Source organism: Manduca sexta, chromosome 1 (genome assembly GCF_014839805.1).
Source record: "Manduca sexta isolate Smith_Timp_Sample1 chromosome 1, JHU_Msex_v1.0, whole genome shotgun sequence".
Lineage (NCBI taxonomy): Eukaryota > Metazoa > Arthropoda > Insecta > Lepidoptera > Sphingidae > Manduca > Manduca sexta.
This window is the reverse complement of record NC_051115.1, coordinates 2,158,143-2,170,724: the sequence shown is the minus strand read 5'-3', so window position 1 is coordinate 2,170,724 and position 12,582 is coordinate 2,158,143. Positions and strand designations below refer to the sequence as shown.

The 12,582-nt window shown below is 35.7% G+C and overlaps 2 protein-coding genes across 3 annotated transcripts in view; one reads left to right on the top strand and one right to left on the bottom strand.

Moving 5' to 3' along the window:
- The first annotated feature begins 2,088 nt into the window (after positions 1-2,088).
- LOC115452610 lies at positions 2,089-3,916 on the top strand. Its single transcript, XM_030181196.2, has 2 exons — positions 2,089-2,236; positions 3,098-3,916. The coding sequence occupies exons 1-2, from the start codon at positions 2,197-2,199 to the stop codon at positions 3,895-3,897; spliced, it is 840 nt and encodes a 279-aa protein (XP_030037056.2). The 5' UTR covers positions 2,089-2,196; the 3' UTR covers positions 3,898-3,916.
- A 1,077-nt stretch (positions 3,917-4,993) lies between these two features.
- Positions 4,994-12,582, bottom strand: part of LOC115452600 (oxysterol-binding protein-related protein 8) — a 70,184-nt gene continuing 62,595 nt past the window's right edge. For both annotated transcript variants that reach the window (XM_037436357.1, XM_037436359.1), the window contains 3 exons: positions 12,199-12,241; positions 11,098-11,304; positions 4,994-10,208 (listed from right to left, as the gene is read on the bottom strand). In XM_037436357.1, the coding sequence (XP_037292254.1) occupies positions 9,965-10,208; positions 11,098-11,304; positions 12,199-12,241 (494 nt within the window). In that variant the 3' untranslated portion in view covers positions 4,994-9,964. The remainder of the gene's footprint in view (positions 10,209-11,097; positions 11,305-12,198; positions 12,242-12,582) is intronic.

The following is a 12,582-nucleotide window of genomic DNA, read 5'->3' as shown; positions in this document are numbered from 1 at the left end:
TGGTTTAGATCGAGTGATCGAATAATATTATTGGAGACTAGTGCTGGGGCCTTATTCTCTATCCCGCACGTTATTTTAACAGTGCGTAACAAGCACGTAACACAACGCATCATGTTTAGGACTATAGAAATTTGGCTTACAGAATACCATTCCACGCACATTTCTCGAAGATAACATAACACGGTCGCGTTACGCGTTTACACTATCATACAGAATAAGGGCCCTGTGGATGCGTGGAGACTGGCTCGCGTTCCGTAGTAGTTTGTGTGTTGTTGGAATTATAATTGTTTTGGAACAAAAACTACAACTACTAAAATCTAACTTCGGTTATTGTGATCCGACATATCCCCACACGCCAACGACACTTAGTAGTAACAAGCTATGGAGAAAGATAACGAAAATACACCAGGTCTTCCGTTATATACACCAGTAGCGTATCGTCCATACAACCCGATTCCTACCGGCTTCCCTTTTAGGTTTATTTACGTGTCTTTGTTTTCTATAAATTGGCCGCGATCAGTCCTGGATTGGTAAATAGGCCGTATAGGCCGCGGCGATAGCCTAGTTGGGTGTGGAACGGACTGCGAAGACGAATGTCCGCAGGTTCAAATCCCAAGGGCACACACCTCTGACTTTTCTAAAATCATGTGTGTATTCTTTGTGAATTTATCGTTCGCTTTAACGGTGAAGGAAAACATCGTGAGGAAACCTGCACATCTGAGAAGTTCTCTATAGGAATTTCGAAGGTGTGTGAAGTCTAGCAATCCGCACTAGGCCAGCGTCGTGGACTAAGGCCTAATCCCGCTCAGTAGTAGAGGAGGCCCGTGCTCAGCAGTGGGCAAGTATATAATACAGGGCTGATAATATTATTATTATTATAAGCCGCGGCCTATGTGCGGCAGCCTCTTAGAGCCGGCAGGTTTCAGAGGACGCTCACTCGATTCAATTAATCATTCGTTTATTTAACTTTAGTGCCTTCCATAATACAACTAAATGGAAAATTATTAAGTATTTTAGAAACCTACATACATAAATAAACCGACCTACATACGGCGGAAATAAAGTACACTACACTACACTCATAAAAAATATAAATCTGGCACTGGCCACAATATGTTAACTAAGGCATTTCTTTTTGCTTCGGGTTACCTTTTGAAAAACACTCTTTGCCACTGATGTAGATATGTTTTTATGCAGAGGCAGCTTTTGAGGGAGGCGGATCGGGCTACCGCCCAGGGCCGAAGCGTTGTGGGTACCTCGGAGGACCTTAGTATACGATCTTAGGGATGAAACTGTTAAAATCAGGCGAAGTCTCTTTTCTCCTTTCGATTTTTTTTGGTAACTTTCGGTATCAACCATTAGACCTTTTCGGTAGTCCATTCAACTATTATTGCTGATATCACAAATATTTATTTATTTAATACAATTAAGACGCAAAACAGATTACAATCAAAATTAAAGCAAATTATAAAATATACAAACATAAAACCTAGATTGTATTCGTAAACATTGCGCCCTTATACTAGTTAATTACTTAAAGTGCGGACTAAGGTAATTTATTGAAGTTATACTTACATAAAATACAAATTATCATTACATAAATACAGTGGCGGCCCTACACGACGCAAGGCCTAGATGAAACCAAAAAAAACGACTCGAAGTCCAGCAGGGAGCAAAAAAATTCCCGGTCTTACATGTTCTTTGGTAACATTGATAAAAAGGTCCTCTAATGCACCGCACGAGGCGACAAGCGATTGCCCGGTTCGCTTCCTCCAAAGGCCACCTTGACCATGAGTAATTTCTTCAAATATTAATTGAGGTAGTTGTATTGCTGTACTCGTAAAACTGCTTTACTATACTGAGTTTGATTCCGGTTTGGGTAACTGTTGGACTTTCTGGTCAGTATCAGCCTGGAGTCTAGATTTTGTAGGTTGCTATAGGTCTGGAATACACATAACTAGTTGGGTGTTCTAGTTGCAATTCTGTCTACCGCTTTTGCGGTAAAAAGCGTGATTGTATGCAGCCAGTATTCGCGTTGAAACATAAACTCAACTATTGTAAATTTCAATTATGCAGTCATTAATTTTACATTGTTGGAATTCGATTTGAAATCAACTACGCATATCAGAAATGTTTCATTAGAGAAGAATTTTTCAATTAAAATGGATGTAGATTCGTGATTGTTTGATAAATAAAATGCGGTATCAGACATTTATTTATTGCTTTTTGTGTTTTGGTAAGTATGATTTTTATAAAATGTTTGCGAACTTTTTCCTTAATATTTTAATATAATATTTTACAAGAAACTAGTAGAATAAATCCAAGTAAGAAATCGGTTTTGTCGTTTAGTATATAAGCGAGTACGAAATAATATTTTCATACAAATATATGACCCAAATTGCAATTTTTCAAAAATATTCTTTAATACAAACCTTGGTATGATAGTTGGGAACAACAAAAAAGGATCAGTCAAGCCAGTCGAGTCGTTCTCAAGCAAGGCTCTTACATACAATATGTGGTTACCAAAGAGTTCTAAGATTATATAAAGCGGACATTGTCATACAAACATTTTGCGCTCATGTGAGGGTTACTCAATCTACAGTAATAGCAAAACATCAATGTAAAATGTACTTCATAATTTTTCCATATTTTTGTACGTTTTTAATGCGAATATTAGCATATTTTCTGTAAATATATTATCTTTGTATAAATATCTAACATGCTGTGACATCTTGTCATACGGACATTTCAAATAAGACAGCCACTTATTAGCTATTGGTAATAACTTTTGGAGCAAAAATTTAGCTCCAATATCCTATCTATAACTAGCTACTTATATATTTTAATGTCTTTAGTGGTAACTGACTGTTAATCGACGAAAAAAACGGTTCTCAATTTGAAACGTATAAGTATATATTTTTTATGTTAGACCCAGCATAACTTTTTACAGTACATATAGACTAATTTCGATAATTCTTTTTTAAATGGATAGGGTAAGATACTCCGAAGTTGGTCCCATAAATTTGAACAACGAACGATCGGAAGATAGGTATAAATGTTCCCTTTTTAAATTAATCAAAACATAACTTTTTTACAGTTACCGAAATAATAGCAATACAATTGTACTTCATAAACATAAATAATGATAAACAATTAAAATTATTATCCGATCAATTCAAGAAGTTTCTAGAACCGACTATAGACGAGCTTCGCTCAGATTACGAATTTAAATCTGTCAAAAACATATGTGACCGCCATTTTGGCAGCATATACGGAACCAAGGCACAAAAATTGTTATGCCTTGAAAATTACAAGCAACGTAAATTACGAAATGAACCTTATAAGAGGCGAAGGAAGCAAACCAAACAACCAAAACAATTTTTTGATATGACAAGAGGAGTTGTGTCTAAATTTTCGTCGGATTATATCGATTTTAAAGCTAATAGAAATATGGACGATTTTTCTAACGACTATTTAGACGTTGGCGACTTAGTTCGAAACGATTACGAAGCGAGACGAGCTTGGCCTTACGAAACGAAACTCCATAAAACTAAAGGCACGTTAAGAGCTGACGATTCCGATACCTCATCTGAAGAAGAATCTGACGATAGTCAAAATAGATATCAGATTGTCGACAATCAGTCTTCAGAAAGCGATAGCGGGTCTTCAGAATCTGACAGTGGATCGAGAGAGGCCAAAAAGGTATCCAAGAAGGAAGCTAAGCTTATATATTTCCAGGGTCGGAATAGATACGTCAAAGATTACGATGGAAGGAAAAGGTTGCAACATTTTATGCCAAAGAGGTATCATTGGGATGAGGGAGATATTAAAAGACTAGGTTATTATTGGTTTAACGGACCTCGGGGAAGATTTGCGGAGGCTGTGAATCTGTCATAAATAAATATTTTGTAATATATTTGTTTTTTTTTACCCTCAACCGATAGTAATGGAATTAGTCTTATTTACAGCTGTTATAAGCAATCCCAATTTCAATCTTCAATCCGATTCTGAGAATGAACCAATCAAAATAACTCATTTGTAATGTCAAAAGAAGCCTTGTTCTGATTGGTCCATTTTTGAGATAAATCGAAAATAGCGATTGGAATCGTTTATTACTGGCGGTTAGACGGATTTATTGTTGTTAGCAATAATCGTACGCACTATTTAAATATCTGCAAAGACTCGTATACAGCAACGCGGGTGAATATCATTTCCATTGCTTATAGTTAGACGGCAGTGGCAAAGCATCCATACAACCTGGTTCCTACCGGCGTCCCTTTTAGTTCATTTGTTTGTCTTAGCATTTGTTTTTTGTTAAATTAGCCCCGACATATTAACTAATGACTTTTTTTCCATGGGTTACATTTTGAAAAATTTCACCCTTCGCCGCTATAGGCAGGGTAATCTTTGCAATAACTGTACTATTAATGCTACCAATAATTTGTCCGTCCAAATAGAAGAAAAAAAAATGTATTTTAAATGAGGCCTAATGAAAAGACACGAGGCGGAATTAGTGTTAATTTCGTGTAGTATCAGCCCATAGTAACCTTAACTTATAAAATCTCCTCTGAGGCAATTGTGCGCTCCGCACCGAATCACGGCCATGCATCCCCATTGTATAGCAATATTAACAATAAATTACCATCCGACATAAAAAATACTGATTCTAATCTTTATATTTAAAACCAACAGTATGTTAAGTACCTACATACTGCAATAAATAATTTTAAGCTAAGTATATATTGTCGCGGATCGAGGTACACAGTGTCGCTGGACACAATGCAGTGTGCATGTCTTGTGGTTGTACAACATACTAGAGGTGGTTAAGAATTGCTTCAATAGCTGTCAAAAATATTACCCGTTTCCTAGTTTAAACGTTATTAATTTATTTCTATATGTTTTATAAATATCAAGAAGATAGCTTCTAAAAATACGATCAGCGCGCCATTTTACTGGGCGTCTCAAAGCAGTAATTATAGGAAATAAAAATACCTTTTAATTTATTTAAATTTATTTCTATTTAACAAAATCAATATACGAATATTCACAATACAGTGTCGGGAGGTACAAAATTGTATTCCTACCAATTCCTATGAGCCTACTTAGTTTCCAACATTAATCCGCATACGACCGATAAACAATCCAGATACCTATCTATAGATCGATCTAAAACATAAACCAATAAGCAATATTAAATTTAGTATCTTCTCTATGACGAATTTTTAATAATCTGTTAAAAAGTCCAAAACACAATATTGCGATCATTTTTTCTGGTTTATGATCGTGCAATCTAGAGATAGAGATGAAGATCGTTTATCTCCGATAGTATATCGACCTCTAAATACCATTGCTTTCGTCTTCAATATATAATTAAATACATATATAGTGTAATATAGGTAATGGCATATGATTTCGTTCGAATTCGCATATACAAATAATTACTATCCATATCATGATTTACATAAGGTTCAATTTTACTTATTCCTCTCCCTCCCCCCACAATCACTGATATACACAGAAATCTATGGCTTCCCATCTACTCCCACGATGTCTAATGTAAGGTTATTTTGAACCACTTTCAAGCTTGCATACGATGCGAATTCTTCAAAAAAGAACTGTATTTTTTATTAGCATTCAAAGTATGCAATTACCTATATTAGGGGACAATTTTATACATATTATGTTATTTATATTTATATAACAAACGTACGTATCTCATGCTTGCGAGTCACCGGTGATCCATACCAAGTGACCCATAGAAATAGGTGATACTAATAGTGTTGCCAAATAATTGAATATTCTACTATTTATACAATTTCCATATAATTCCTTGGTACAGACAATTTTCAGTGTATCAAGCGAGATTTTTTAAAATTTCGAGCATCTCTATTAAAAATATACTAGATTTTAGGTTATATTCAGACTTAGAGTTAAAACCACAATCCTATAAAGACAGAAACATTTAAAATAATATAAATCTAAAATTATTATGATAAATTCTAAAAGCGTTTTCATTATTGCTATCAATTAGTTTTTGGCAAGATAGAATGTAAAAGGATATTTTTTTAATATTAAACATTATTACCATATTTAAAAACAATTCTATATAGCAAAACACTGGCCGGTAGAAAATAATAAATCCTTTGTTTGTCTAACTGATCTGTATTCGATATTTAAATTTTATATTTTTTCTCCACAATAACCAAACCTTCTCAACTTGAAATTGGCATAATGTACAAAAAATGCCATAAAAATCAAATCCATTTGAAGAAACACTGGCTGGTAAAAAAAAACATTATTCTTTTTTCGATTCTTTCCTAGTCTATGGTCTGAATATAACCTAAAATATATTCTCTTTACACTAATTTCGATTATAATAAACAAGCACGTAGGCTACGCTCTCTAAAAATAATAATTATGGACACCAAAAGAAAACTATACAAACGTGTATTATAATTATTTTGATTCCGTTTAAAGTTCAATATTAACATCGTTAAGTAGTAATACAATTGGTTGTAACATCGTGAGGAAATCTACATACCTGTGAATTCTCTATAAGAATTTCGATAGTATGAAGTCGCCCTACAGCGTGGCACAACCCTCTCATTAAAGGAGGACGTGTCCAGTAGTAAGAGGGTATATCCATTTCTCTAATGCTCAGCATGTGTGACATTTATCTCTATTAATATAACGTAAAATAAGTGGTATGCGACATTCATAATGCTCCCATTGGCACACGTTGATAATAACACCGAATGTGGCGATGGAACGTTCTCGAAAGATCTCGATGTTTCCAGAATGCCGTGGAAACTCGGTAACGAACCTCAATTCTTCTAAAGTTCCATTCTGGATCTTTCGAGAAAGTTCCAGACATTCATGGTACATGCGGCCGGGTATAAAAGGAGCACGCGCGGCCACCGCAAGTCAAGTTTGCGACGCGATCAAGAGCGATAAGCGAACTACAAGCGATAACTACAATTGACTGAAGCGAATACCGTAGATTGTGTGTAACCACGTATTACTTATGATTAAGTGTGTGTTGCTATGTTAGAGTTTTCGTGGCAATAACATCGTTTTTAAGTTCAATCGATATTTTTATTATCTATCAAAAACCCTAGCATGTAACAATATGTTAACTAGTTATTGCGACTTGACTCGCGCGATTACCATTTGCCGCTACAGAATTCCTAAACATTAGCGATGTATAGCGTCATTTGTAAGTCACGTCATCTATTTAAAGAATCTGATCGAAAATTCCTATAATTTCCCGTGGGAGCAATTTACCGGGATAATAAGTAACCCATGTGTTCATTTAGGACATGGTCTTTCAGTTACTCAAATTCATTCTTAATACGTAACATACATGTATGTATAAGCTGATCAAGTATAAAACGCGTTAAAAAGAATAATTAATTTTTTAAATTTTTAATTTTGGTCTCGGTGACCAGTCAAAATTGAACCTTATTTTCGTATAATATATGTCCACATATTTAGCTTAGCTAGCAATTTTAATTGGTCAAATATGATAAAACTTTAAACGGAATCAAAACACAATAATTTATATTTATAAATAAACAATAAAACAGTGGAAAGCCGAGGCATGTGACTAACTTCGAAGCACTTATCATTGGAAAATTACTCTTTAAGCGATAATATCAGCCCTGTGTTATATACTGTCTCACTGTACGGGCCTCCTCTACTACTGAGAGGGATTAGGAATTAGTCCACCACGCTGTAGTGCGGGCAGACTTCACACACCCTCAAAATTCCTATAGAGAACTTCTCAGATGCAGGTTTCCCCACGATGTTTTCCTTCACCAAGCAAGCGATTAGTCACAAAGAATACACACATAACTTTCAAAAAGTCAGAGGTGCGTTTGGAATTTGAACCTGCGGACATTCGTTTCGGCAGTCCGTTCCACACCCAACTAGGCTTTACTTGAAACTATTATATTTTTATAATATCGCTTCGGGCATTACTTCAATGATAAGTGCTTTGAAAAATTTAATATCTTTACAATGTTGTTGATCGATGATTTTGTTTAGAAACAAATATTTTCCCTCATTAAAACTTAAAGAGGTAAGGACAGATGTAAGCAATAAACCTATTGTATCATAAATAATTCCGTTTATTCGTTTTTAATATTAGAAAACATAAAAGAACACGGCTACAAACCCAGGAATTTACAATACATCAATTCTGCTACAAAAAAGTCTTTTGTCATTCGATAGTGATCAAATAACTACATTTGATGTAAGAATGCCTAGCATATGTTTTCTAACCGAGTCATTCATATTAACGTTTGCAAATTATATAACAGCATCAATTGTCAATGACAAAATTGCATCTCATCCATAAAAAAAAAAAACGAAATGAAAGCTAAAAAACACGAGGCACCCAAACACGCATTTAGTCACTAAATACGAAATATAAAAAAAAAAACCAAGAAACCCACGCAAACCTCTTTAGAATAAAATTTTGAGTAAACAACGATCCAAACAAAATCATCAATCAACAATTATAATATTAATAATGATTTCTTTACAACTTATTTAATATGTCTTCATAGATTCGGGTCCGTCGACGAGGCGATATTGAACAATGCTCGCTCATCGGCAAGAGTCACAACTCAAAAAATCTTCATTTTAGATATTAATTCTACAGACATAATGCTGAAAATAAACTTTACTTATATGTAAAACTAGATTTTATGTAATGAAGTAATAATAATAATTATCGAATAGTTTCGCGATTATTTTATAAATATTTTTTTACGAAATAATACGCGAACTTCATTATTTCGATTTCTAAGATTTTTGTTTATGACTCTTCTTTACCGATGATATGTTAAGCGAAAGAGCGCGAGCGAACGTTCGCGAGCGTTCTCCGGCAATGCGGACCGCACGCTTGCTCGCCGTCGGTCAATTGTCCGCACAATTGTTTATATACATACTGCGGGTTGTAGACCGAAAAAAATAGTTCATTTACCTTAGCTCGCATAGAAACAAATACTCAAAGAACATAGCTTAGTTTGTATTAATACCGGCCTTCATACAAGCATGAAAATAATGTCAACTGCAATGGCGGCTCTAAACGACGCGAGGTCCCAGGCGAACGAAAAAAACGAAGCCCCGGCCGAAAACAAAAAAAGTTTCCCAGTTCATCGTCGGTAAGATCGTACAAAAGATTCTTTACGGCACCGCGCGAGGTCCCGGACGAATGCTCGGTTCATCACCTCTAACTATACGAACTAAGCTAAACTAACTTCCTCAACTCGCATTAGCGTTCGCTCGCGCCTATCCACTAAGTTTAAAAAGGATAAGCAGTATTGTTACCGTCATGACGTTTGACGAGCTACTAGCTCGTCTCGTCATTACGTTCTTAAATACAACCAATATTATTAAATAACCTGCATTTTACATATAGCCGTCGTTGTGTCAAATACATGTATATTATATATGTCGACAAACCCCTTTAAATACTAAAAAAAATTTGGTCGATGTACAATGTACCAAAATAGTATAATTAACAAAAACAATAAACTAGCAACACTGACGCCGTTCGAAATTTGAATTTCTCCACCCGCCATTATGCACCATAGCCTATACCTATGGTGAGTCGTAGACAAAAGAATTAATCGTAGGTTTTATTAGTGGATTTTATTCACATTTTTTTTTCACTTCGCCTTTTATCGTCTATGGTTCCATAGACTATGTTTGGAGGTGAAATGTGTTTTATTTATACATAAATAATGGCAATTTTACATAGACATATCAATGAAATAAATATTTGTCATTACTATAAGCAAATAATTTCAAAGCATAATCAACTAACTCATGGTGATACCAGAAAAAATCTTCAAATCTAATAGCCAAAATATTGCCAACAATTAACAAAATCCTCCAAACACAAAACTTGCAACACCTCACCTCCAAACGCCCACACAAACCTTTATCTCAAACATCAGTCTTTGTGGTAGAAAATCCAGTTCAGCAAGGCTTGCAACACCAGCGCTAACACGAAGCCACCGAACAGGTCCCACGAGTGAGTTGCGGTTGGTATTCGGCCCATGTTCTGCGTTCTGTACGCCGTGGCGACGCGTTGGCTCTCGTTCATAGCTTCTACTGTCTTCGATAACCGCTCTATGGCCATCGTCTGCTCCCTTAACGCTGCGTCTATTGCGTATAGACTTTGCTTCAACGTCATTCTGGAAAAATATTCGATATGATTTGTTTTTTACAAACGAAAATACAAATTATATTATATATAGCTAGTGAAAGGCTGGTAGGTTAGCTAGGCTAGGGCTCATGTCCTCGCCGGTGAGGATCGCGACGCGTTACCCTTCTATTTCCCCCTACTTGCCAGCCCGAGCTGGTTACTTCGGTTTGTGCCTTGTATTATAAATTTTATCCCTAATTTTAAATGTCCATAGTTATATAAGTAATTTTAATAGTTGTTTAGAAATAATAATTATTCTTATGCTTTGTTTTGACGTATCATAAGTGCAACTTTGTTCGCCTACGTGATAAATAAAGTATTTTATTTTATTTTATTTATTTATTTTATTGTCCACATTGAAATATGTAACTAATTTAACTGAAATTTATTGTTGTCAGTAATCGATATATATGTACTACGTACTAGATTCGGCGTTCCGAATATTCACTGTGTTCAACTGATTTGAATTGCAATCCGTTCAAACTGATTTTAGTATTGTATCAATATTTATGCTTGTGGCTGTGTATGGAGTGGCACTCATAATGTACAAATGTAAGAACGTCCATATAAACTATTTGTTCAAAATCTGAACTAAAACGTCACAGTCATAACCTATTTATTCACTTGAACAACAAATACTTTTACTTATTTGACTAAAATTTTTCATTCACATTCAGATTTACACTTCGACTCGAGTTCTCATATCATGAGCGCCACTCCGTACACAACCACAAGCCGTCAATATTGACCATACTAAAGTCAGTTTGAACGGATTGCAGTTCAATTCAGTTGAACACAGTGAACGTTCGGAACGCCAAATCTAGTAAGTAGTACATATACATCGATGATTGTACCGTTATAAATGAACGTGTACATACGTGGAAGTCTTGGAGCGCCTCGCGAGCTCGTCCCTGCTGTCGGAGTCGGAGTGCGCGCGCGCATCCCGCTCGCGCCGGCGCAGCTCCGCGCCGCCCACCACGCCGCCCACCACGCTCCCCACCACGCCCGGCGCCGCGCCGCCGCTGCGCACTGATTGTATCACGTAGTCGTCCTCGTATTCGATCTGCTCATCTTGATGCCAGGCGCTGTGGATACAAAATTGAAAATTAATTCAAAAATATTTTATACGACCATGAATAAGAGGCCTCACTGCAACTGAAGATCAAATAGAATGTCGACTGACGAGAGATTGCTCGTCGACAGTCGACACTATTATGCCTGTTGGAACAGGATATACACAGACTGATCTCGGAACGCGACACTCGTAGGCCAGTATGGCTGGTTTTAATACTTAAAATATCGCACCCTTAGGACTTAGATGAACTAACAAAGAAGATTTGTGGAAAACAAAGAAAATTGTTTTGAAAACAATATATAATAATATCAACCCTGTATTATATACTTGCCCACTGCTGAGCACGGGTCTCCTCTACTACTGAGAGGGATTAGGCCTTAGTCCACCACGCGGGCCTATAGCGGATTGGTAAACTTCTTCGAAATTCCTATAGAGAACTTCTCGGGTGTGCAGGTTTCCTCACGATGTTTTCCTTCACCGTTGAAGCGAACGATAAATTCACAAAGAACACACACATGATTTTTTAGAAAAGTCAGAGATGTGTGCCCTTGGGATTTGAACCTGCGGAAATTCATCCTGGCAGACCGTTCCACACCCAACTAGACTATCGCCGCTTATGTCGCCGCTTATAAAACAATATGGAAGGCAATGAATTGGGCGGTCGTACGAAATGAGAATCTCTTTCCATTCTATAATTTTGTCTTTTTCTCGTCATAGTAACGCAATGTCAAAATCAAAATGTATAAATTTTGAGTTAAGTCACTTTAATTCTAAGGGTACGATATATCCTACCACCAGGAAAATAAAATAACTGTCAAATATAATATACTTGAAACATGAGACCCTTAATATTGTTCATATTTTTACATAATGACTAATGACAAGAAGAACAAATAATACTCACTTTGTGTTAATATGGTTATACTTCCAACCTTGATCTACGATACCTGGGAAAAAAAATACATTTCAAAAATGTAGTACAGATGTTGTCAAATTTAGGGATTATTATATTCGAAAAATATATTACTTTTCAAATGCTATCTCAGTTCTTATGCAGAATAAATATATAACTAGTTGACCCGACAGACGTTGTCCAGTCTTAACTATGAATTTGCAGCGCGCATTCTGTCAATCGCTGACAGTTATTTCAAACAATTGACAGTTATATAAAATTAACATTTTCGTTAAGTTTTCTTAAATTTTCCGCGCAATTTTTTTTATTTTTACTTTCATAAGAACCTTCTCTTGACAATAACAAACACAACAACAAAAAAATAGTGAAATCGGT